The sequence below is a fragment of the Solea senegalensis genome, linkage group LG19, assembly GCF_019176455.1.
Source record: "Solea senegalensis isolate Sse05_10M linkage group LG19, IFAPA_SoseM_1, whole genome shotgun sequence".
NCBI lineage: Eukaryota > Metazoa > Chordata > Actinopteri > Pleuronectiformes > Soleidae > Solea > Solea senegalensis.
The window spans coordinates 12,708,287-12,736,109 of NC_058038.1; the positions used below are offsets into that span (position 1 = coordinate 12,708,287).

Sequence of the window (27,823 nt, forward strand, 5' to 3'; positions counted from 1 at the left end):
TTGAAGAGACCTCTTTTTGCAAACAGCAGAGACGCCTCCTTTTGGCTCCTTGGATGACTCTTACTTCCAGGTTGGCCTCAGGCAGCAATCTGGATGTCTCCATCCAATTTATATATATATAAACACACACGCAAAAATAGAAATCCTGTCAGGTCGGGTCAGGCTCGGTTTCTACTCTTTTGGGTCAAGTTTGGACAGAAAAATGTGTCCCCAGCCTCACTGTATTATAATCAGAGAGGCAGGCACGCAAACGCATCAACCTCAGTCCCAGACAGAGCGACACAGTTCGCAACTTGCATGTCGTCTTTGTTTCCTCAACACTTCTCCCGCCTGCTCCTTTAATCTTACTGTTTATATTTTGGGCTCCAAACCTGTCAATGTATGAGTGGAGCTATTATGAGGGAAGAGCAAATAAAATGTCTGATGAAAGCAAAGCTTGGATCCTGACCTCCTTCTGTCTGAATTTGCCGCAAGCCAGCAGACAATCATCTCCAAAGCTGTGAATTCCTCAGTGCCAGGCTGGCCTCTTTTTGAAAGGATTTACAATGGCTGTTTGTGCTTCAAAACATGTCATTATTCTATATTTGCCAGGGTCATGTCAGTTTCCACAGAAACTTTTGTTGAGGACTGTTTTGGTGGAAGGTGGAAAGTGTAATCATAGCGCTGTGATACTAAACTCCTTATTTTTTTACATTTTGACTTTCGCTGTATGTGGTTTTTCATTCCCTCTGCAGTGGCTTTTTAGAGGTTGAGGTGATTATAAAAGCGTTTGAAAGTTTCATCAACTAAACCATGCCTCACATCCTATGTCTGCACAGCCGGCCAACTGCCGTCTGCCTACATCCACAGGAGTAGGTCAATCCACAGTTGACACTGGCTGATGAAGACTTGTGGGTCTCCACGTTCAAAATCCTGATGGATGATCTTGAAGATGTTGCATGTCAGAAGGCTGTTATCGCCTGAATGTGTACCTGTGAGTGCACTTTTCTGGCATAAACACTGACATCGTCAGGATCTGCAAAACCTCGTCCTAATGAGGCAGAACCACATTTCTGAGCAGCGGGTTAAGTTTAGGGCTAAGATTCAAATTGTGGTCAAAGAACTATATTCGGTAACTTCCACAGACGTCCGAAACTACGTTACCGTCAATACTGCGCGGTCTTAGAAACACGTGGATTTCACCCAGCCAATCAGAGATCTGCATGTGTTATCGTGAAATTTGACAGTCAGTGGAGCCCTCGAAACTTCAGTGCAGTTCTAGAAGGCAAAAAGTAGGGTCATACATCTTGGTCTTAAAAGGGTCCATGAGGAACAAGATTGAGAATGCTGTTCTACAATGTTGTCAAATAATGTTCCTTTCACTTTATTTGAGTTTTTCTTGTATAGGCAAGAAATACGTAAGGAAAAAAGTTGTGTTATATCCCAAGTATTTTAGTGAGTGCCCTGTAAAGTGTTATGGTTAGTGTTTCCTTTCCTCCACCTTCCTTCATACATCCAGACAGCCGCCCTTGGTACGTTAGTCAGGTTCAAAGTCTGAACTCCATCTCCATGCTGGAGGAAACTTAATACCTGCTCCAGCTTCACAGAGTCAGGGAACATCCCAGCGCTGATCCTTCCTGTTCAGCCCCCAAGGTGACACACAACTCAGCCTCAGATACTGTATTTATGGATGGAGGCACAGCAGTCATGGAACCCTTCACTTGCTTCAGGCTTATTGTTCTGAAGGTTTGTGTCAGGAGACTTGTCACCGCGCGGGCTGTGAGTCTCAGGGTGCACTGATAGACAACCTCGGGGCATCTCTTATTCGCAGGGCGGACAGAGGCATCTATCACATGGGTTCAAAGGGGTAAAGAGGATTGTCCTCAGTGGAGTCGGTTTACATTTGTGAAACAATGATGTGCCTGTAGCTTGAAACAAAGTGGACCCGTTTTCTCATGTCACAAATGATACAAAGACGATTAGTTCTGTTGCTTGTGTTGCACACTATGCTGCTATAAGGCCGACATTCTTGATTCTTTGGGCACTTTGGGTGATGACAGAAAAACCTCAAAGATTAAGTTTTCTTAGATATGATGATAATGCATACTTTTGTTCGAAATAAAAAAAAAGTATTTGTGAATAGAAATTAACATATAAGTTAATACAAGAGTCCATGTTTACCCTTGTTTATGTTTGCGTCAGAAGGGATGGGAAGGGAAGGGTGGAGACTTGTAAAAAAAAAAGAGGGGCGTAGGGAGAGGCAGAGGCGAAACCTTGAATGAGGGATTAGAGAACCTCAGAGTGCATTGACACAGCAGGCTGTGCGCAAACAAGCGTGTCAAGCTTGATTACCAACATCTCACGACTCTATCGTCATTTATTCTGGAAAGAGCAAGCAAACAAACAAACAAACAAACAAAGCAGAGAAGACTATGAGAAGTACTTTTAGAGAAAAATCCCGTGTGCCATCTCGCCGCTGTGAGCAACTCTCCAAGTGATGCCTCAGTTTTACGCAACAGGTTCTGCGAGATAAACCAAACAGAATCACCTCCAAACAAATGTAGGAAGGAGAAGAAGAAGCATGCTGTCACCACCTTGGTCCTTTGGCATCGAGCAGGAGATCACCTCATGGGATGTAGCGGATGCAGAGTCAGGTTCAACTTTGGGAAGGCGCTGTCCAAAGTCTCGGTGTTTTTTACCATGGTCCTGATCTTCACCTACTTCTTCTACTGTCTCACCGCGCTTTGCGATTCGGCTCCGAGGACTCCTTACAGCCACCGCGCTTCAGACAGAGACTATGAGATTTTGGACGACCTGCGACCGCCGCCGCGTCTCCTCCTCGTCGACGCGCCGCTTCAGCGCAACCGCACAGCCCCCGTGGACGCGAGCGGCCAGCCGCCTCAGCACGCGCCGGACAACGCCAACGACAGCGCCCACAGCGACGGAATCCCCGTGTCCAACACTTTCGGTACCAAAAGGTTTCCACAGGCGATTATAATCGGCGTGAAGAAAGGAGGCACTCGCGCTCTGCTGGAGTTTCTGCGCATCCATCCGGACGTGAGAGCTGTTGGATCAGAGCCTCACTTCTTTGATAGGTTTTATGATAAAGGGCTGGAGTGGTACAGGTATGCACTCTTTCTATGAACACATGAGCATGTTTTATTCTGATCACAGTAATATGTATTTATTCATAATATGTATTTCTATTTTTGAAGAAACAAAGCTCTTAAAGGCTTTTTGGAGTTTTGCGCATCTTGCAAGCTTAAGAATTGTGTGTGTTTTTGTTTTTTAATCTTGAATCCCGGATCTGGATCTGGATCAACGCCCAAATCCCAGATGTTGGTTGATCCTAATCTGTTATCTTAACCTCCCCGGGGCCTCGACTGTACGATTATATTCATAATAACTCCTTTGTGATTATAATCTCGATACATCTATTAGTGTTCGGTCTATAAATGGCAGTAAATGGTGGAAAGTGTCCATCGGTGTTTCCCAAACCTGAAAATGTTGGTGTCCTGAAATATTTTGTCTTGTTCACAAATTAAAGAAAGAAATTACGTTTTCTGTCACAGAGAAACAAACAAACAATATACATTATTGGATAAAATAAATGCTGGTGATTATGTCCTTCCTCTGCAGGATACAGTAACAGGTAGTGGGAGCTCAGGTAAACAGCTGACAAGTATTTACCTGTACACACATGTTGGTGACTCATGTCAATAGACATGAGTCACCAACATGTCTCAGCCACATAGACTGACTGATGTATTCAGATCAACTCAAGCCAATATTCTCCTTTTTGTGTGTGTGGATCAAAAATGCTGCTGAGGTCCCCACAGAGCAGTTCATCATCTTGACAGTCAAACCACATTAATAAACTTCATCATGACACATATACCACGTAGAATATTCTCACCTTAATGGTTCTAAAGAACAATATTAACATACATATAACAATCACTACTCTTTTTTTCTAAGGATTTTTCTCAGGATACAAATGTGACTGAGTTGCTTGAATGCACATGTGAACAGCCTTGGTTGCAACTCACAATTTTACGGTTACTATAAAAGGAGGCAGATGAAACGCTCATCGGCTACTGTCACAGTGACAACAGCTGCTGTGGGGTGACCGGGCTGACCAGAGCTATCATTTGTGTGTAGTCAAAGGCTCTGAAGATGGATTTGGATCTGGATGAAGCTTATCATCTCCAGATGTTCTGCGAGAAGAACAAGCTCATCCTCAGCAGAGTCAGAGGAAAAGTGATTTGAATCCTTGAGCATAGTATTGAAGGTGTCATGAGGGGAGAGTGAGGTATATGACGGGATGAGAACGGCTGATTAACAACCACTTTGACAGCAAAAGATTGTGCTTGTAATTGAATCTGCTTGTGACTTTTTTTTTGTTCCCCTGCTTCCCTCAACTCCCTTCTCTTAGATCTGTTTCAACTGAGAACACAAGGACACATGGAAACACTTACACCAATGATAATTTTAGCAGACTGCTCAGCTTCTTCTCTGTTCTTCACACAATCACAAACACATGCAGGTTATCTAACACTATTTTAGATTTTCACTCGTCCCCTTCCTTGTTTCTGTCTTTATTATTCATTTAGTGGTGGCAACATCTTTATGTGGAAATACCTGTGGCAGACCTGGTGTTTCCAGGCCATGTTTTATGTGTGTTTCTGTGTGATTTAATTAGCCTGACTGGCTCTGTGAAGCTGTTGTGCCTCTTGTGCACACACATCCTCTTAGATCGATCACAACAAATGCTGAAATGATCAATTCATTAACTGAATATTTCCTCAGATAATTAATTTTTCCGTTAAATTTTCTGACATATTCAGAAAATACTACTTTTGCTGCTCCAGTTTACTCAAATCATTATTCCAGGGCTGATCATATGAGGAGAGATAAGTTTAAGACAGGAAGGTTATGTGGTTAGGGTTGTGTGTGCGGTCCAACAAACGTAGTCACTGAAGATTTTTCATGGAAGTGTGTCTGAAAGCCAAGGTGGAGAATAGTTGGAAGGATGAACACAAAAACAGACATGTTTACATTATTAGATTGAAGCAGGAAAAATCACAATCAAAGAAAGCAAAGAAAACGTCACCTTGTCGTTCATTGTTTCAGATTAGGATATCAGACAAGAACACGTTCCCTGTGATAATCCTGCCTGGTTCCACATGTCTTGGATTGAGAAACAAGCACAAACTGTTTGTGATGGACGAGAGTTGTTTTCCGTGTCGTTCGCTGGAGACACTTCACAGACATGCATTGTTCCAGCAGCATTGTCTCTACGGAGACAAACTTAAACTTAAACCTTCATGCATGTTTTCCATTTCTTCTATCCGGGCAATGCAGTCCATTTTTCCCCTCTCTGTCTTCTCCACCCTGTCTGTCTCTGCGCTCCATCCCCTTGTTTGCATGTGAGCGGATGATGGGAACCGAGAACCCATAAATAGCACATAGTTTTAATGAATTTCTGTGTTGTTTTATGGTTTCAGAGGAATGTGTGGAGTGATGGTTGTCATATGGTACTTGAGAGCCACCACACAACATCTCAGCTTTCTATGGCACAAGGGTTCTGATTGTCACAGCTCTGCCACCATGAGGTGGCTGTAAATTATTTATTTGTATCTTGAAGTTGTTATACTGAACACATTTGTTTTTGGGTTGTTGTTTTTTCCTTGTAGCAGAACAAACAGTGGTTCTTTCAAGGCTTTGTATCCAAGAGCCAAATTACAACTTGGAAAAAAACGACAAGTCTGATTTATGAAAAGATCATTTATGCATTTCTATATGAGGTAAAACTACAAGTCTCATCAGTATTTTGAAAGCTTGTCAATTGTTTGACTTACTGTTTTGACACCAAAGGCCATGACTGATTGGATACGTATAAAATATAGGAAATATCCTTTTAGGGTAGCAGCACAAGGGCACACTGAAATGTCAGCCATTTCAGAATATGACAGTGGTCATTCATTAAATAGATTTATGTTAATGAGAATATTACATGATAACAGGTGAATAACAGAGTTGGTATTTTCTGCCTGTATTGACAATTTTTAGTTGATTGATTGGAAGCCACACATTTAATTTTCCCTTTTTGATTCAGATTTTATGTTTAGACCTTAAAAGAAAATCATTTTCTTTGAGCTATTGCAGAAACAATAAGATCACTGCAGACTTTATGTCATTTTTTTCACATCTTTGCTATTATAATTGAAATACAATTAGAGACATATTTAAAGATATTGATTTGGCATGACAGAGTATTGATCTGCTGCATGTGTATTGAACCTGAACTCTTTGTCGATGGCTTTAATTATGCTTTGCACTGGTGAATGTAAATGAATCTTGATTAAGTATTGCTTTTATAGCGTTAAGTAATGATGCCACAAAATTTCTATGTACTTTCATTCATTAAACCCTTAAATTACCCGGAACTGCATTTAAGTATACATGTGTTTCTTCAGTACGATTCAGACCTCAGTGTGGAGTTTAGACATTTGAAATGCTGAACAAGGCCTGCAATGCACAGGTCACAACACTTTCCACTGCAGCGGGGGTGATTTTCCTGACACCTCATTCTGTGTGCAACCATGAGGCCTTTAATGATAGAGAGCGAACACCTCGGCTGATCGGTGTAACAGACAGGAAGTGGTCTCTGAAGTGTTGAAACTGTAGTCTGTTTTTGTGGTGGTGGGTTTTGGCTGGAGTTGGGTCGAGGCAGTGTTGTAGAGTTTTTTTTTTTTTTTTTTTTAAAAAGGCCCACACTCACACCCATATGGAGGGAATTATGATAATTTGAGGTGCATTGTGGTGCTCTCTGGGGCGCCTGTAAAATATTGGGGAGGCTTCAGTCATGCTGCATTAGCTCTGTGCTGCAATTAGATATGTATAGATGCTTATTATAGACATAATGGGAGATGATAAAGTGTTTTAGGTGCAAGGTAGTTATGCTTAAAGTTAAGTCGTACCAAAGTACAGGCTTACAAATCCAACATAAATTGTGCATTTACAAAAAAACAAACAATTGTTTTATCACACATATTCAAGAGACTCACACAACTGCAATAATGCCCAAAGGTTGGGCTTTGTAGTTTAATTCTGCTTATTATATTTGTATTTTCTTATTTTAATAAGCAGGTCCATGCAGGTTAATTTCTTAAAGCTCTTAAAGACATATGTGTCACAGCCGTCTCATCAAGAAAAACCTCCTCTGATTCCGTTGCTGCATCATTATTTATGGTGGGTTTCAAAAACAAAAAGGGGGAAAAAGCTGGAAACAACACAGTCTATTTAAAATCTGTGGGTGGCAACAGTCTTTCTGTCGTCATGTGGTTTCCATCCACTTCCTCTCTGTATCTGAGAGAGAGAGAGGTTGATGGAAATCATAAGCACTGACATTTACCTCCAGGCTGACACTAGTGTGACACACATACACACACACAAACACAGTGCATCAGGTATATTTTTGTGTGTTTGAAATATTGTCGAAAAATGTTGTTTATGACGTTGTTATTCACCCTGAAATCCGTCTCCGGGCTGTTTGGTGTAAGTGTTGTTCATTTGTGTTTTAGTACCTTTGACGGACACTTTGAGGCCTGAATGCTCGCTCATGTTTCTGTTTAGACAAAGAACACGCCCTCACTGCTCCACAGACAACGATGATCGTCTTTATGTGTTCAGGGTCGTGATTACTATGCGGATTTGTGCATATGATGAACTTTTAGGCGTGGTTAAACTGAATCTTAATCTGAAACTGTAGTTTATCTTATAAAGTCAAACTTGGTGATTAGGGGGAAGATAAATGGAGGTTCCATCATTCATCCAGGCATCCGTGACCCAGGGGTTCCCTTTATCACAGCTGGGAAAGGTTTTCCTTCAGTTTGTTGTTCACTTCCCATTTTTTACGATGCATGTCAGTCACTCTCAGTAAATAACAATCCATAGCGTAGTGTAGTTCTGCTTTTGTTAGAGAAAATGAAACAATGCCGTTTTCGTTGGTTTTCTTGCTTAAAATTATCTTTCATTTTTGAGTGCATACACAGCTCTTTGTTGAGGGATGTGGCTGCAGTGGGGGAACTCGTAATCTCAGAGGGGGGCAGGAAGTCTCTTGGCCACATCCTTGTTGCCAGCGTTAGTACAGTATTTAATCTTGTGATCCAGACTGCCTACTACATATCAGCAGTGTAATCAGTGCTGTAACACTTGTGGGAGGAAAAGCACGACATCCTCTTAGCAGCAGGGAGTTCCACACTCATGTGGTTAGTCGGCAAGGATTTCCAGTGCTGAGCTGAACAAAAAACATCTTCATCAAAATCAAGTGAAATGAAAGAGGTGTGTTTGTGAAACATACACAAGCATCACATGTATGATTTATACATATATTAGAAATCTGACCGGGAGATTAATCATCCCTGATCTGTATGCGGATTCTCTGACACCATGTAAGAACAGATTTATGATCGAAAATGGCTCTTATTGATTCTCTGATAATGAGACTGATTGTGTTGAGGCAGATAGGGACCCGAGTAGAGTGGGGGCAGAAGCCACAATTCATTAACTATTCATGAGTAGGGAAAGACAACTTCTGGTCAATTACTGGAGTGACACTTAGGTGAAGGAGTGAAGGACAATTCAAAGACTTTGGATGAGAGCAGAGAGTGTTTCTCTTGTGTGACTATGTTGACGATGTGCACACACACACACACACACACACAAAGATGCTGAGCATCCAGTCGTACAGAGACAGACGCATCGATTAGGCACAGATAAACAGGACAGACAGACATGGAGAGGCCATTTGCAGCCATAGTTAGATAATAATCAATGAATTGTCTTTTAATGGAGGTGGATTGAAATGACTTAATTGGAAGTCAAGTTGTCTGTGACTTTGTCTTTTTTTTATTTTTCAGTTTGGCCAGCTTGGTATCTTTGAAGCATTTCAGTGATGAGTCTAATTCAGATTGTACAAAGACTAACTTATACGAGGGATGTGACAATAATATCAATACTGATACTGATATCTCAAACTCGAGCATCTACCGATACTGATATTAGTGTGATACAGACATTTTAGAGCATTTACGAACTATGACGCTCATTTCAAAGACAGAATTCTCCAACTGTAACAAATATTGTTCCCTCAAAAAGAAAAACATCCCAAATGTGACTCTGCTTCAATGCTTTTCTGATTTTAATTTACATTTTTACAGTCTGTGCGTAGTTAAGCATGTGATATATCTAGGATTTTGGATTGTACCGAATTTTACATTGTTAGCTGACCGATACCGATTCCCCAGTTTGTACTCCAACAAAACCTTTACATTCCCCTACAGAATTTATCTACGAGCACTTCCGAAGTTACAGACAATGCTATTTATTTTCTAACGAATCATATAAGCTTGCCTTTTAACAGCATTTCTTTTTGTTTTAAGAGCAATATTTCAGTCACTGAAAGTGTTGTATGGTTTGCCATTGATTTCAACCACAGTCAACATTGTTTTTTTACACTTTAAAATTGCCATTGTGTCTGTTTTGTAAGGCCCCCATGTTCAACCGAAATGGAACAAAACAAATCAAGTGCACTCAAGATGTTATGATTAAGATATTATTTCTGCATGGCAACATTTTGTATTTTAACTGATTGGTTTCAATTGAAAAATTGTTTGCCGCCAGCTTTTATTAGAGGATAAACTGGATGAGCCCCTTTATAAACTGCACTTGCAATCATCAAGTTCACTACTACAACAGGCAAAATTAACACATTGTTTCCGAGAGCAACTGTCATTCATCAGAACACCCTCTTTTCATTGACACTTGGACTTCATGCAGACTTCCAATCTGAAACAAATAAAGCACACAGAGTCCGTGACTTGTTTATTTTACTGGAAGTCACATAAAAGCTCTGCCAGTAACACAGTATAAGATTGAAGAGTACATGTGCAGCGTAAGTGAGTTACAATTCATTCACTCCTTTGAACATTGCTCATCATCCATTTGTCATGTGAGACAAAAAATGAAAATCCACCACAAATCCAGTTGTGCATTGCGTTTTTTCTGCACAGGATCTGTCCTTGTTGCAGGCATATGTTTAACACACGAGCTGAGCTCAGCAGCTCGCCACCCCCTGGTCACACTTCCTGAAGGTTTTGGTCTGTTTGGGTCTTTGCAGGAGCCCATAGGGGAGATGAGGGTAGCTGGGGTGGGGGGTCTTTCAGGAAGAATGAGGGTTCAAAATCTGTAGGAAATTGCTGTTAAGTGGGTCTTGAGGCTTTGTGGTTTTGACTCATCAGGCCCATAGTGAGTGGATGGTCCTGTTGTGCATGGCCTTACCGTAAGATTCAGAGAGGGGGCCATCTGGGGCCGTCACACTTAAACACAGCTTTTGAAACAGAGCTTTGAAGCTTTAATCACACAGACTTTGGGGTGCTTTAATGTCTAATGTATATAATGTGTTTACATTATCCCTTGATGGTATTTTCACTGAAGTCGGTATCAAATAGCATTGAACTTGCTGGCTCCAGTATTTGAGAATATGTATATTTGACCAATTTGACATCTTACCGCCTAGTGCACCCTTTCTGAACCTCAACATTTTAGTGTCTTTTAGCGCATTGTTTTGATTTTATAGCCTAGTCTCATTAGCTGTTCTACTCCATGTCCATTGGATTGTATTGCTAGCTGTTTATTAGGCTCCAAAAAGGGGAGAAATATTAAATGATCAGTCAGGTTTGGTGATATCTGATGAGATTCTTTGTTTCTTTCAGGAACCTGATGCCTCGGACGCTGGACGGCCAGATTACTATGGAGAAAACCCCCAGCTACTTTGTCACAAAGGAGGCTCCTAGTCGAGTCTGCACGATGAACTGTCAAACCAAGCTCATTGTGGTGGTTAGGGATCCCGTGACACGGGCGGTGTCTGACTACACCCAGACTCTGTCCAAAAACCCAGGACTTCCGTCCTTCCAGAGCCTGGCCTTGAAAAACTCCTCCACTGGTCTGATCGACACCACGTGGAGCGCTGTGCGCATTGGTCTCTATGCCAAACATCTGGAGAACTGGCTCCAGCACTTCCCCCTGTCTCATTTTCTGTTTGTTAGTGGTGAACGGCTGGTTAGCGATCCTGCTGGGGAGATGGGCCGGGTTCAGGACTTTCTGGGTCTGAAAAGGGTTGTTTCAGACAAACATTTCTACTTCAACCAGACCAAGGGTTTTCCATGCCTGAAGAAGCCTGAGGGAAGCAGTAGACCTCGCTGCCTTGGAAAGTCTAAGGGCAGACCCCATCCCCAGATCCCCTCTGAGGTCCTACAGAGACTCAGAGACTTCTACAGGCCCTTCAACCACCATTTCTACCAAATAAGTGGACAAAACTTTGGGTGGGATAAATAGAGCGGCATATAAACTGGGCTAATATTCTCAGGGACGGAAGAGGAATACAAAGGCCACAAACTGGAACACTTTTTGGACCTTTCTGCCTCAGAGGAATCAATGTGACATGTAGCACTCATGAACTGCCACTGCTTTGTTGTCGCGTTAGAAGCTGACATGGGCACAGTGCTGCTAATATGCAAGTTACACACATACTTAATGGATTATAGTTATCAAACCATTCTCTTGCTTGTATGTTAATGTTGTGCAAAAGTACATGTATATATATATATATATATATATATATATATATATATATATATATATATATATATATATATATTTATATATATATATATATATATATATATATATATGCAAAATAGGCACCAAAGGGAACGCAAAAATGATCGCTTTGAATATCGTTTTTGCCCGCTCTTCATGTTTTCCTAATAAATAAGCTATTTATAGTTTCTGTTGATTTGAAATACAACAGTTACCACTTTTTATTGAAAGAAATGTATTTATTTCATGACAACGCAAGACATCGAAACCGATCATGTGTTCATTGACAGGACATTTGAAAAAAGATGTCGTACTCGGCAATTAATGTCTCCTTTTTTTGTTTAACATTAGCAGTGTTAATAAAAAATGTACTGCATTTATATTTTTATTTTATTTACGTTTCTCCAAATGGCATTTGGAATGGTGTATATCTTAGTCTGACGTGGCCAGATATTTCTCTGTGTTCTGCTGTTCATATCACAGCGATACCTCATCTGCAAACGTCACATGTGTGACATCGATCGGAGAACACATTCCCATCCATAGGTATTTGTCAGTAGTGTTTCCATTCGAAAGCCACATCACTGTTTCTGTTGAACTGGGACAGTACCGACTGTATCAGCTGCTCACGTACAATAAATTTTGCAGTTTTGATCTGTGAATATTTTGAGTCATTTTGGTGCCATATATGTAAAGCATGCAGACCACAGGGGTGACTCCCTGTACGATGACGTTTTGTTTCATCTCTCTATAATGTATGAATATAATGTATAATGTGTGTATGTATGTATCTAACAGCAACCTATGGGCCTTTTCCATTCATTATATCTGTGACGACAGATATTATATCTGATTGACGACCACTCACTAACTTTCTCGTCTGAGCAGCAAAAGTCCACTCATGAAACGCCTGCTACCCTGAAAAACTAAACCCTAAAAGGCTCAGTGTGAAGGATTAAGTGGCATCCAACAGTGATGGCGAAGAAATACCTGTCACTCCATTTTCGCTTGTGACAGAACTTACAATGACCATCCGGTAAAATAAAAAAGAAAATATGAAAGGCCTTCTCCAGAGCTAGTGTTTGGTTTGTCTCTGTATTCTTTCTAAGGTAAGGGAGGAAGGTAATAATTAGTAAAAATATAGTATGAAGAACTTTTAAAGGGTGCTGAAAGATGCTTTACAGTAGTGGTCGGCAGTTGGTGGCCCGGAGTTTATGAAAAAATATGAACTTATTCAAATAGATTCTGTTGCTAGAATTGACAGTTAATCTAAACTAAATGTTTGGTTTGAAAAATAAAAATAAAAAACACTGCTGTTGTCATGGACAGCCAGGTTTGGGGAGTAAAATAACCACTTGCATGATATTCTGATTATTATTATTATAAAGGCTGAACAGCAATTCTTAAAATTGAAATGATGCACAATATATAATAACATCCACATTATTGTTAGCTTAAGGCTGCAAACGTGTGTTTTTGTGTGCATTTCAATATTCAAATGCAAATTACAAAGCCATTACAAAAAAATTGGCCCTCAACCACTTGCCGATCCCTGCTTTACAGATTGTAAAAAACAAACACATACACATAGTCTCGTCTACACCCTCTCCAAGTCCTGACTCTTGTTTGTCTCCTGGCATCACTGGGGTAAAATCTCACTCTTTCCTTCATCTTCCCAGTTTCTCTCGCTGCTTCTGCTTTTGCCACCTCCACTCAGTGAGGCCACATATACAGTCTGAGGTCTGCGTGCACTGTGGCCTTTAATTATGAGAGATGTCAGCTCACCCAGCTCACCCCCCCTCTTTCCTCCCTGCGCTCAAAATTAGTAGCAGAGCTCTTCTCTTTCATGGTAAAAAAAAGCGTCTGGAACAGCCGAATAACTGATATAAGCACCGACTGAAATGCAGATGTTCAACACTGCATAGTAATCGGTGATCTATCGTTGATCTAATCAATGAAGACTGAGCTTTGTTTGTGTAAGTGCTTTGTGAGCGTAAAAATAACTTTTATTTGTGATTGTTCGCATGCACACACACCCCGGGCTCTTCTGATTCCAGTCAGTATTTAAGTCATATCCCCCTCTTTTTTTTATATATGTCTGGCATTAATTTTTAGTGGGCCCCACTAAAATTTAAACGTGCTTAGCTCACTTCATTTCTGCCAAGTTTTATTACTCCGTGTGGCGGCCGTGCCAGCCCAACAGCTGGCAAAGATGTTATGATGAGTATTTGCACAACTGGCCCATTTATTAATTTTCATTAAATCAGCAGGAGGTTTAGTATAATCTACCGTTCTGGCCTAACAGTGGTAATGATGTGAGAAATCCAAATGAGGTGAATTATTGACAATACGTAGTCTAAGAGTGGAACATGAAGATCTGCTGCAAATTTACTCAACCATAACTTGGTCCAACTCTGAGATCTAAGCAAAATATTGCCCCTGTACAGTATGTCAGCCTCCGCTCATGGTTGCCATGGGAAACTGTGGACAACACCAGCATTTAGTCATGTTTTATGACGCTGTCGTCGCCATTTTAGGTGTATGGCAATTCACAAAATTCATGATCTGATGTGATTCAGTAAAAAAAGAGTGTCTGACTGTTTTACATTGTTATTATCAGTCCATTATGGGGGCTCAGCACCATAGGCTACACATATAACTTTTAAATCTTCCAAATAATTCAGTGCATTAACACGTGGTGTAGTTTCTGACACTGGACTTTTCACTACAAAACAACACACAAAGAGAGAAGTGGCAGTAATGTTGACTTGGCAATTCAAACCTACGTTAAACATAAATTATTATTTAATCTATTTTGAATTATCTAAAAATGTCCAGAGGATCCTTATTAACCACATAATCGGTTTTGTTTTTTTCCGTCTCTCCCACAAATCAGAAGAACATTTGTAATTAATCATAACATGATGACCGAATGATACACTATTGTACAATGTGTGGTTACATTCACACAATAATTGCATTCTATACTACGCTGACTATAATCAGTGTCAGATTTAACATCTTGTGCTGCTCATAATAAAAAAAAAGATTGCAGTAATAACACGGAGCCAAAGCCTGAACACATTCATTTAACATCAAAAAAAAGAGATTTCAGAGTGGTGCCAAATCCAGATGATCGCAAGATAATACACGGTATCTTTCTCTAAGTGAACTAGAATGTAAAATTGCCCGAAAAAAAACCCAACTTAAAGACACAGACAATAAATAACAACTCCAAATCTTCCGTTCTCCTGGGGACGGGGATTTGTTTAGCTCTCACTGGCATCAGGCTCCCAAGTATTTAATCCCACCCTTTAATGCGTGCCATCAATTCTTGCCATAGTGGATTTGTTTGTATGAATGGAAATTACCCAATATGGACTGAGTTAACAGGCCACTGAGACTATTTGAAACGAGACGTGATGAGGGATGTGTATTTTGTGTGGCGATTCTTATTCGGGAATAATGGGCAGATGTCAGACTAATTAGAAACACCCGCAGGGAAGGATGAACCGCTCTAAGGGCTAAAGGAAAAGAGGGTTGATTTCTACATAGCAGATAAAAAACGTAGGATTACAGTGTAAACGTGGTTTTCCTTTGAGCAGCCACAAATGAAGATGGTTCATACTAAAGACTCCACACATTTTCCACCCATACCGCAGTCTCCTTCAATTCAAGGAAGAAATGCTTGGGGATTTTCTCTCTTCTCTGTGGTTTGGGCCCCACAATGTCTTGTTAAATTGTGACTCCATCTTTAATTGATGAGAGAGTAGTTTGGGGTTGAGAGATGTACAAATGATCATGGTAGCTCAGCACAAATTGGGGAACTTTTGAGGGATATGGCAATTAGATCTTTTACAATAGGATTTTACAACCACGTTTTTTCCAGACACATTTCAGCACATACGTCGGCTGCCATTGTAGTCCACAGAGAACCGGACCATGGTAGGATTATCGGGCCTTGATCGTAAAACTTGAGACAATGGTTCAAATGGATTAAAGCGTTTTTCACAAACATCCATCAATCCATCCATCCATCTTCTACTATTTTATCCTTCAAATGAGGTCCCAATGCCAGCTGACAAGGGGTAAAGGTGGGAACACTCTGTTGCCAGTCTTGCATAAAGTAAAGTAAAGGTAAGTAATGTAGCAGAAAATGACTTTCGCAAGAAACTTAATTCCATGTTGAAGCGTGTGAATGGGTGAATCATGTCAAAACTATAGTGTAAAGCAGCTCGTCAAGACTAGAAAATACAAATATTACCAACTATTCTTCTTCTGATTTTATTTGTTAGTAAACTATCAATTGCTAGAGGACATGTAGTGGAGTAAAAGTACACAATTTATTTAGGAAATGTAAATAACAACGTAAAGTGCAGATACATGAATTTTGTACTTTGTACAGTAACAAAGCATTTGTACTTTGCCAGACCATCACAGGGCCACATAGAGACAAAGAAAACTCATATATCTACAGTATAAACACATTTAAGACGAAGACCGCTTGAATCAATTGCTGTTTAATTGCTATACGCATGACTCTGTGGTCCATGGTACAATAGCACCTGCAACTTTGAGCCAAACATTAACTTTAACTTACCATTAATTAAGTTAATCCGATTGAATGAAAGAGACTCGCAACTACTCTCCATATGTGACTTTTCACATCACTTTGTCATCATTTGGCTTATAAAGAAACACAAGGAGAGACTGGATAGATGTATTAACTGCTACAGTAGCATGCAAAAATGTGGGACGCACGATGAGAAGACGAGACCTATGCATGCCACAGTCCCTCTGCCTTTCCAGAAAAGTTCAAACCGATCAATCTACTGACCATGTGGTGCATGCCTGCTGATGTCATATGCATCCACTGTGACTCAGTCCTTCCGACGGAAACGTGTGACGGTGGATTCTTTTCTCAGGAGTGGGCTACTGGTCACCATGCACACACGCGTCTTTTGTCATAAGTTAAAAACATGCATGTTGGTGTGATTTCAATATCATTAAATGGATCTTCATGACATGACTGCTTCCCTTCACGATCCATGTGCAACATGTTCAAGCCTGTGTTTCAGTACAAATCACCTATGGCTCTGGAAAGATCCCTCTGTAATAATCCTGCTGATGGCTGTTTACTGATGTTATAACACGTCCATAGTAATATGTCACATATAGTAACAGTTTCTGTAAAACAAGACCTTGTGTATTATGTCAGTGTATAGCAAATGTGTTTTTCTTGCATCATATCAGTATCCAGCATCAGATCAGTATCCAGCTTTTCCTTTATTATTGCATTTTACTGTATATCTACTCTATTTTAAGCACATTTTTAAATGTGTTATCTAAATAAACCCTGCAATCAATAGCCCACAGGCCTAAAATCTCACCAGTGACTACAGGTACAGCTGTTCAACTGCTTGTTAATGCAAATATAGAATGAGCCAATCACATGCTAGCAACGTGTATAAGCACGTACACATGGTCAACGTGATCTGCTGAAGTTCAAAGTGAGCGTAAGAATGAGGAAGAACGGTGGTTTGAGTGACTTTGAACGTAGCATGGTTGTTGTTGTCAATTTCAGAAACGGCTGGGACTTTCACATTTGCAAAATAGTCCAAAAAAAAAATTAACCAGAATGTTGGAAGTTCTTTGGGGGAAAAATGCCTTGTTGACGGAGTTCTGAGGAAATGGCCACACTAAAAGGCAACAGTAACTCAAATAACGACAGGTCATGACCAAAGCATGATGCAGAAGTCTGTGTACCTAATAAAGTGACCGATGCATTGATGCATGAGAATTTTCTTTGTTTTCCCAATTTCGGGGAGTGTTCTCTCTAAGAAGATTCTCTCCAGTCTCCAGGCTTTGGCTCAGTTACCACCTGGCTTGAATTCATGTCACAAATTACATCATCATTGTGTGTGTGTGTGTTAGATCACAGGACTTTGGTCTCCTCCTCATAATCCCCTCGCTCTGCCTTGAAAGCATCAAATGTACCTTCTCGGGGCTTCTGTTCCATGACAACATAGCTTCACGTGGTGAACGCAAAACCAGATCTGAGCTCGAGCTTTGAAGCCATTGTTCAGCTCTGTAAGGGTATAATGCCTTCAGTCGCATGGGGACAGTGAACGGTATGATTCATATCTCATAAAACACAACACCTGTGAGCACTGGCTGTATGCTGCACTCCTCCAACACTGTCCTAACACAGAGAGACAAAACAGGTCGCAACTATGCATTTCTCAGAACCCCCAAATCTAATTGAATCTTTTTTAAGTGCTGTAATGATGGACACATAGACCCCGGAGTTCCCTGAGGGTCAGGGCTTAGGTGGTGCGAAGGCTGGGAGATAACGTGCCCTGCAGGAGTGGAAAGATGATGTGCACAGACTCCGGTTACAGCAGTCTGGCCCGGGACAGGTTGGCGGAGGCTGTGATTGATCTTAAAAACAAGGAAGCTTGTGGGAACATTGTAATTGAACCTGGAACAGATGTTGAACAGGCCAGACGAAACATGGACGAAGTGATACCAGTCAAAATGATTCTGGATGCACAGAATTCATAACATTGGAGGGTATATATGAACCACAGTCAGTATCTGGCACGGCAGATCATTTAACAAATCTGTTCAGAGCTTTTATTCTGAAAAAATATGAACTGATTCATATAGATTCTGTTGCTCGAATTGAACTCAAACTAAATGTTTGGTTTCAAAAATAAAAATAAAAACACTGCCATTGTCATGGACAGCCAGGTTTGGGGAGTAAATGTCTGTAAAAAAAAATGTTATCATATCTTAGGCTCAAAGAAGAAGCAGTAATTCTTACACGTGAAATGATGCACAACATATATTAACAGTACAAGTACGTATCTCACACACATACTGTATATCTTCATAACAAGCTGGTGATTAAAGACAACATCCACATTATTATAAGTTTAAGACTAAAGACATTTTAAGGCATTTTGCCTGATGAAGATACAATGTTCTGGCCCAATATTCAATTGTTTACAAAGAAAATTGTCCCTCGGCCACATTTACTTGCTGTTTCCTGTCATACAGTACATCACAATGTATACTGAAGGGTTCTAGTTATTAAGCCAGAGAATGCATTTAGAGAGCACAAACCTCCACCAAGGCAGCTCAGTGTCACACCCCCTCTTATCTTGGAAGGTTAATGATTATTAAAAAAATCCAAATCTGTTCTCTGACTCACCACCAGAATGTAAGCAATAACCTATGCCCCCAGAAAAAACATGCCTCCTTGGCGGAGATAATATAACGTAACCTTATCAGAGTTTTTGGGGGAAAAAACAAAACAAACAAACAAAAACATACCTCGGGTAAACCAACAAACAGCAGCAATTTAACAGGAACCACGGACAGCCGGTGCCAAACCATCAGCCTCCCTCACTAATATGACTACTTGAACTCATCTGACTGGGATAAACTACATAACCATCAATCATGTAAAGGATACGCCACATAAATTCAGTCCGTGCTGTTCAAATAACTGCAGGAAATGTAAGTGTGGGAATTGGATTGTAGCAGATATATAGAAAAATACAGTCATTCTTACAGTAAGTGGAGGCATTATCTCATTATCATTATTAGGGCATTATCATTCATTAAGTGCAATTTTGTGGTGGTTTAAGGTACACAGGATTTCCCATTGAGGGCTGACTTGGATCTCCTCTCAATTACATTTCACAAGGACACATTACACGTTTACTTGAATCCAATTGTGAAGTTCTTTGTTGCGTTTTAACTTCTATGTCAGAAGATAAATGTGCCTTTAAGCTGCTGAATAACATTACTAAAGTGTGATATAAAATACCAATCGTTCCAATGGAGACTTAGTGTGCTTAATAGGCATTTTGATAATAATGCATATGTCAGTACTTTTTTGCACTTTCACATAGTACGTACAGGCTCCATTTGTACAGCAAATAAAGTGGCTGGTGCCCTCTACAACTATTATATTTTTATATTCATTTACATTGCTCAATGAAGTACATATATATCTACATCTGCTGCTACATGAGTAGTAAAAATATTAGGTTAATTGCACGACAGAAAAGACTAAATGATCCCTGCAGTTTGGCACAGGGAAAAACGTATATATATCTGTATTTTGTCCGTTATCGGCCAAAGCACTTCCAATATATCAACATGTCAGGCAATATTGGCAAAAAGTCCAATATTGTGCATCAACAACAACAACAAAATATAGATTGGCTCATTAAAAAAAGATTCAGCTGAAGAAAATACTTGTGTGTGTATATGTGTACAATAACACATGCATAAAGTTGTGATTCATTTATAAAACATCCTCTCTTTTGGTTTACTGCCTCAAAATAATATTAAGTAAAAAAGGCACTACAGAAATGTTACATTTCACAAAAATGTGCTCTTGGATTGCAGTGGATCACCAGAAAAAAGTGGATCACCATGTAAAAAAAGGTTTGGGAAACAATGCACTACGACATATGATTGAATCTTTTATTTGAGTGAGTTTTGAATTACAGTAACACAGATCTTCAACATGAAGGACATTGGTGTTGCTGATTAAACTCAGTACAATGAGTGTGGGATTCATGGGGTGTTGGTGGCACTGCGCTGCCACCTGCTGTTCCACACAGAGACACGTTTAAAATAATTAAGATTCAAGTTTGGATCCCTCCTTTATCTTTGCATCTTCAGGAGTGATATGAAGGCAACGTCACTTAATATTTAAAATTCAACTTCACTAAAACAAGTGCATTTAGTCTTTTAACTAAAGCAATGAAGACAGAATGATCGGAATGACTGAAAACCTGCACCAACTTGTCTGTGGTCTGAATGCCTTTTTTAAAAAATTTCCACTACTGCACTTGTCTGTCTACTCTGAAGCTCATGGTAACAACATCCTCGATCCCAGCCTGCAGCTCGTCGTGCTCCTGCACGGCGGAAACCCCTTTAGGAGTGCCGGTCAGTATGAGATCTCCCTCCTCCAATGTGATGAAGTCACTGATGTAGCTGATGAGATACGGAATGGAGAAAATCATGTCAGAGGTGCAGCCGCTTTGCCGCAGCTGGTCGTTGACACTCAGCCACAGCTTCACGTTGTCAGGGTCAGGGATGCGCTCCCTGGGGATGAACTCGCTGACGGGGCAGGAGGTGTTGAAAGCTTTGGCCATGGTCCAGGGGAGACCCTTGGACTTGCACACGTCCTGGATGTCCCTCGCTGTCATGTCCAGGCACAGAGCGTAACCAGCGACATGCTCCATGGCGACAGACTGGGGGATGGCTGTGCCCCCTTTCCCGATCACCACCCCTAACTCCACCTCATGGTGCAGGTTGCTGGTGTACATGGGCACCAGGATCGGGGAGCCTTCTGTCACATACGCAGAAGGAGGCTTCAGGAACAGGATCGGCTCTGTGGGAATTGCATTTTTCAGCTCTTTGGCGTGATCCGCGTAGTTTCTCCCGACACAAATAATCTTCCTTCCCCACTCCCAGAACCGAGATATGTTCCGTGCAGTCATTGTGGAGGAATATGGAAGTTAGAGCCGCTCTGAAGCAGTCCGCACCAGATTGTGAACTAAACTTTAACCTACACCCAGGAACCTTGAGTTTACACCTACGGCAAGCCAGGAGCGACACATACCATTTTTAACACAAAATAATCACAACCATAATAGCATGTAGCTGAGTTTACTGGTATCAAAATATGTTAAAATAAACAACAACAACAAATATATATATACTGTATATATACATACGTTTAGAATAATGTGTGCGTAAGAATGAGTATATCACGAAGTTAATCGCCGATTCGCGATCAACTCCCCCACGTTTGATTGGTCGAGCCTGTGGGGTTGAGTAGAGGAGGCGGAACTAAAAACGGAACTAAACTTTTCTGGTTTATGGGAAATGTGATAAGGTTCCTGATGCTGTTATGTTATTGAAGTCACTGGCACTGAGTGCCTGCACTCTAACAAGAGCTGCTACTTTCCTAAAATCTGGTACGTCAAGCTTGCTTTTTCTCTTTCTTCCCTTCTTCCACACCAGCTAGCATGTTAGCCTGTTAGAGTGTCATGTTTACCTCTCGTGTTAGTTGGTTAGAGATGAGCTCAGCAGAATCCTCCTCTTACACTTACATAATCCCTGTAGCTGCTGCTGGTGCAGCCATGTCAGTCCAGACCAGTGCGTTAACTGCAAGGTGACACATTTCGTTTGTTCAGTTAGCATCCAAGCTAACGTGGTTTGTTGTTGTTTTTCGAGTAAATAAACAACTTGTCGTGTCATGTGAGAAAACGCTGATAGGCTTGCGAATATTCATTATTTTAATAATCGAATCATAGGTTGATTATTTTCTTAATTATACGATGTAATTGTAAGTTGTTTGGTTCATTAAATGTCAGTCTAGACAATGAGAACGTTCTGAATAACAAATAAATATTCCTGAAAGTATTAATATTTAAGAATCTAACTAACAAACCAAAAATATCAGAAGACGTGTTTGTATTCATTCATTTATTTATTTATTTTTCAAACAAAGCAAAACAACTGAATGCATCATCAAAATAGTTAGCGATTAATCATCTGTTGGTTAATTAGTTATTGGCCTCAAATGCAAAGAGTTACATGACTTAGAAGTAGCTCATGGCAAAGAGGAAAGGAATTGGGCTCGTAACCGGAAGGTCGCTGGTACAATGCCCCTGAGCAAGGCAACCAATCCCCCATTGCTCCCGGCTTGTGTGTGTGTTCACTACTGGTAGTGTAGTACACTCTCATTCTCACTAATTGGCGTGTGTACAAAAAAGACTAATTCTAATAATTCTTCATGTCATGTCACTAACCTTTGTATCTCTCACATATTAACTCATGTAGCACCAGTGGGCGTCCAGGCAACTGCTCTCCTTCACATCGCAGTGCGGAAGTCTTCTCTGGTGGAACAAGCAAACATGAGGATTGAACTTGTTCCAGCTCTCAGTGACAACTACATGTACCTGCTGATCGATGTGGACTCCAGAGAAGCAGCTGTTGTTGACCCCGTCGAGCCAATAAAGGTTTTTTACATTCAATATTCATGTTGTAGTACAGTATACACCACTTTTGTACATGTGTGGTTGTCCAAGATATTACTTAATATAACAATAATAATAATAATAATAATGACATAATAACAGTCTGGAACTTGTGTATATGTAATAAGCGAAAGTGCCCCATTAAGTCACAAGACAAACGCTCTAGAGTGTTAAAAGCATTTGGAAGTGCCTTACTGGCTGCCATTCATTTGTGGCCTCTAAGCAAAAATATACATTAAAAAATGTATTGTTTCTGAAGGAGTGTCTTTCTTGTAGAAAAAAGTGATGCAGTGTCCTATAAGATGCCCTTGTAACTTAGTTTCCTTTCGATCTTTGTGATAGAAAGTGATGCCATGCTGTAAAGGATGTCCCTGTATAGGTATACATAGATGTGTGAGAATGTGGGAAATTATACACTAGTGGTAAAAGCCCCGCTGGTGCCCAATAGGTGACCTTTTAATTTTTACCCCTGCCCCTCGAAATGTCTCTGCATGCCACTGATGATCAGTAATTAATGTCCATGACATAGATCAATCAACAAAACACTGCAAAGTTTCACTAAGTTGTATTTCTTCCTTCAACAGGTTGTGGAGGCTGTTAGAAAACATGGCGTAAAACTCACTACAGTTTTGACTACTCATCACCACTGGTATGTTACATGTTGTGTATCATTTTATTAATACACTGGTTACTATAGTCATATTACAATTCTAGACAAATGGGCTAACCCATCAACTAAACATGCTTGAAAATGTGTAACAATACATTGATTTTCATTCAATGAAGTTTGAGTAATCTTAGTAAATCACCAGTGGCTTGGTTGTAGGTCCCTGAAAATCTTCCACCTCATCAAAAAGTGACTGCTTCATTTGTCAGTAAGCTTTTGTGGCCTGTGGTCGGAGCTTGTAGAGCACCCGGCTGTTTCAATATAATCTTAAAGAATCTACAGCCAAGTTCAGTTACTCTGGGTTGAACGTATTCAGATAAATAAACACATCCTTTTCTCTCCTTAGGGATCATGCTGGGGGAAATGAGAAGATGGTGAAGCTGATGCCAGGACTTAGAGTCTATGGAGGAGATGACCGAGTTGATGCTCTCACAAAGAAAGTCTCTCATTCCCACAGTTTCAAAGTAAGACCATCAAGTCATGTATCCCATGATTCAAATGCAAGACACAGATGACTGGTGCTTTCCTCACTTGGTGTCATTCTTTTCCCAGGTTGGATCACTCAATGTCAAATGCCTTTTTACACCATGTCACACAACAGGTCACATCTGCTACTATGTGACAAAAGAGAATTGCAGTGAACCACCAGCTGTTTTCACAGGTATGTCCAATCACATTGACCTTTAGAACACATGATTGGAACAAGTAAATAGAATTACAGTTTAACAGATTAAAGCATTTAATCAAGAGCACATTGACCAATCACAATTCACTGTATGCAGCATCTGTGACATTTCAATCCTTAGTCATGTGCGACGTTTAAAGTGCGATGTACACAGATAGGAGGAGTTTTGGGGGTGGCTGACTAACAGGTCCAATAACAACATTTCTTGTTAATGTATAATAAATATCTTAAGCAAGGCAGTGTGATAAATCGAGTGCAAGAAATAAATTATGTTATCTGTTTTGTTTCTTAATAAATACATTTTTGAGCAGACATGTGACATGGCACATTGTTGTGATGACCTCCGCACTTTCACCAAGCTCTACTTTCCTAATACAATAGTCTAGCACTTTTCTAGTCTTGATGACCACTTCAAGCTGCTTTACACTGCAGTTTTGCCATTCACTCACACTTTAATACAGTGCATCTACTGTATGTGCAGCACTTTTTTTAATCACTGAACTTTCAAACCCATTCACATACATTGGCATGTAGACCAGCAGAGCCAAGAATCAAACCCACAACATTCAAGCTGAAAGACGACTCGCTCTATCACTGAACTACCGTCGTAAAATCCATATTGTTGGTTTAATATATACGTATACACTGTGTGTGCTGTGCTTTGTTATTAATAACTCGCTATGTTTCTGAACGACTGTTTATCTCCTTTATGGAAATGACAGGCTTTGCAAAGAAAACTGCAATATTTGTGATTTAAATAATGGTTCTTGGTTATGTTTTACATGAGCTCAGATCCTGTGTTACTCAAACTCTGCTTATATGTAATTAAAGTGGTTAGACACTGAAGATCTGTAGTCTCTGCATATCACGCCACAGTAGTTGTACTGTGTACTGTCGGTTAAAAAAAAAAAAGTTTGCCCCTGCCCCCAGTGCAAAAGTCAATCTCCACCTATGAGGACACCTCTTTGTTTTTGTGTGTTGTTGTTGTTCTGTCTGCAGGGGACACACTGTTTGTGGCGGGTTGTGGTAAATTCTTCGAGGGCACAGCAGAGCAGATGTACAGAGCCCTGATAGAAACTCTGGGACGCCTGCCTCCTGAAACAGTAAATCTGTTATACATTAAAATTATATATGTACTCCATCCATAGATGTCAGTGTACAAGGTAATAATAGAACATGTTAGCACAACACTTGATACGTTAGTGATTTATTAGTGAAACGGTGGATTTAAAAGTGCAATAGTCTGAGAAAAAGTATAATGAAGCTGTTGGGTTTGACTGACTAACTGTGTTGTTTGTTTTGTTTGTTTATCCGTTGAAGCGTGTGTACTGCGGTCATGAATACACGGTCAGCAATCTGAAGTTTGCTCGTCATGTGGAACCAGACAATGAAGTCGTTCAGAAGAAGCTAGCATGGGCAAAGGTATTTAATTCAGTCATTGCCTCACTCGGATGATTAATATGATGATTAATACAAGTAAGATTAATATGCAAGTGTGTGTGTGTGTGTGTGTGCGCATGGTGTTTATAGGAGAAAAGCAGCAATGGAGAACCTACTGTTCCGTCCACTTTGGCAGATGAATTCACCTTTAACCCCTTCATGCGAGTAAAGTGTGTACAACCTGATTAACCCCTACTTATTTCTGAAGTTTGTAGTTGGTTTCGAGCCAATTACACTTAATGTTCCCTCCTCACTGACTCTTATTTTCTCATGTTTATTTAGAGAGAAGTCAGTCCAAGACCATGTGAAGCAGACCGAGCCGATCGAGACCATGAGAAGTCTCCGTAAAGAAAAAGATGGCTTTCGTGTGCCCAAAGAGTGACTCCCAATTCTTTCATGCTGACTGCAAGTTATGACAATACTCAAGAAAGTATCTGCAAATTCTGTATTCACTTTCAGTTAAGGAGCAAGGTTTTGACCGCTTTGTTCAGCACATGTGTTCTGGTTGTTGTTGTATTTGTATTTCTTTTGTTTGGCAGCGTTAAGGAATATATGGCCATAAATTCAATGCTTTAAATTGGCAACAATTCTTTTAAATTTCTTCACGTTTTTTTTTTTGAATATACGTATCTAATATTATTTTGTAATATATTGATGTATAAAATTTAGTCTTGTTGACGTTGAAACAAAACAGGGCACTCTTTCTTTTATTCTTTTATTTTTATATTTCCATTGCAGTTGAACTACTTTGGGGGAAATCTTCATCAAACACTAACTGTATGTGTAGATTCTTATTCATCCAGGTCATAGTTATCTAAAAGTCATTATCGGTAACAACTGGGCTTGAAGATGTTTCACTGCTCATTCAGTTCTGAAAGTGTGTGTGAAAGTCAGGGAATTAACCTCTGTGAAATTTGGACAGCGCTTACTGTAACTTCAGTGTGTTGCCTGTTTCTAATGATGTAGGTGTGTAGTTTCATTAATTAAAAATATTTGTTCAGTATTTCCTCTATGACCTGAGCACAGACTCCGCCGGACACAGTCACTGGACTGAAATACAGAGGCAGGGTTTGTGACGCCAGTCGCGATCAGCAGTGCTGTCGCTAAATACACCAGACTCCTCTGTTAAATATTATGATTTTAGACATTTCCCTGGTAATTGTTGGAGATTAACCCACGTTTTTAGGATTGCACACATTTTAATTTAGGTCTTTTTAACTGATATACAGTTGGGCCTTGTTCAGCTTGATTCTTGTGTCGGACGTCTCTTCCTGTGACGGCACTCTGACTAATCAGTGGCCGGCAGTCTGGCGACATCACACATAGCATTACTTCAGCTCTCTTGGAACCAGGTACTATCGCTAGTGGAAACGCAAAATAACCGTGCTGTGCCGAGGCGAGGCGAGCCGGTGGAAACACGCCACAAACACCTTGTGTAATTTAGCCTCACGACCACAGGCATGCCATGGGATCTCCGGTGACTTCAATACTTAAATGACCATCCTTAACAACCTGGAACTCCCCAACGATTGTAGTTGTTCTCAAAGTTGTTCTGTTACACCTTGAATCATCAGTCGTTACAATGAGCATTGCCCACGTTGCACAGCAGTTAAATTGCTGAGTTTCACCTCAAACTCGAACATCTTCAGGAAATCTAGTAGTCCAGTTGCTACTGATTCAATGACGAACGGGATTCTCATTCACCACAGAAAGGTTTTGCTCATCTAATTGGAACACATGTAATAAATCCATGTATTACTATAGTATAAACATACTCATGTTCATAACACAAGTAAAATGTGTTACTCTTGCGTAAGATGGTGGGAATTCCATTTCACATTAAGCGAAGGCCTGAGTGCAGTAGTTAAACATCAAAAAGGGAGGTCAACTTCATGAAGTTATTGTAGTGCTTGAGTCCAGGACTCTCACTTGAAATGAATGTGTCCACTAATAACTTGTGTTTGAGCATTGACAATGTTTGGATTTATAACAGACCAACTCAATTTAGCTTTTAATGCTGAAATGTTGCTATATTACTTGTGGTATGGTACAATATTGCTATGATAATGTTGTAAATATGAAAGCACAGGTACAGTACTTATGGTCTAGTTATTTCTTAATGCTATTCACAGCTGTCACTTTGAAAAATCTAATGTTCAGAATCCTCACACTGTTCACTTCTAAATAATGTATGCAGTTCATTCACTTATGTCTTACTCAATCAGTAAATTTGTTGAAATACTGCTAATTGTGTTTTTTTTGTTTAATGGAGACTGTTTATTTGTATGTCAGTTCTGCTCTCAGTGGAGGCATCAG

At 40.2% G+C, this 27,823-nt stretch overlaps 3 protein-coding genes across 3 annotated transcripts; 2 read left to right on the forward strand and 1 right to left on the reverse strand.

Annotated features, from left to right (window-relative positions):
• Positions 1–2,279: 2,279 nt before the first annotated feature.
• LOC122784845 (heparan sulfate glucosamine 3-O-sulfotransferase 6-like) lies at positions 2,280–11,631 on the forward strand. Its single transcript, XM_044050219.1, has 2 exons — positions 2,280–3,104; positions 10,758–11,631. The coding sequence occupies exons 1-2, from the start codon at positions 2,608–2,610 to the stop codon at positions 11,377–11,379; spliced, it is 1,119 nt and encodes a 372-aa protein (XP_043906154.1). The 5' UTR covers positions 2,280–2,607; the 3' UTR covers positions 11,380–11,631.
• An 8,500-nt stretch (positions 11,632–20,131) lies between these two features.
• On the reverse strand, positions 20,132–21,274 carry fahd1 (fumarylacetoacetate hydrolase domain containing 1). Its single transcript, XM_044051469.1, has one exon. The coding sequence runs from the start codon at positions 21,168–21,170 to the stop codon at positions 20,508–20,510; it is 663 nt and encodes a 220-aa protein (XP_043907404.1). The 5' UTR covers positions 21,171–21,274; the 3' UTR covers positions 20,132–20,507.
• Positions 21,275–21,521: 247 nt separating this feature from the next.
• On the forward strand, positions 21,522–27,750 carry LOC122785592 (hydroxyacylglutathione hydrolase, mitochondrial-like). Its single transcript, XM_044051467.1, has 9 exons — positions 21,522–21,650; positions 22,519–22,697; positions 23,300–23,364; positions 23,729–23,846; positions 23,935–24,043; positions 25,067–25,170; positions 25,388–25,489; positions 25,598–25,677; positions 25,790–27,750. Exons 1-9 carry the CDS (start codon positions 21,584–21,586, stop codon positions 25,887–25,889), a joined length of 924 nt encoding a protein of 307 aa, XP_043907402.1. The 5' UTR covers positions 21,522–21,583; the 3' UTR covers positions 25,890–27,750.
• Positions 27,751–27,823: the final 73 nt, after the last annotated feature.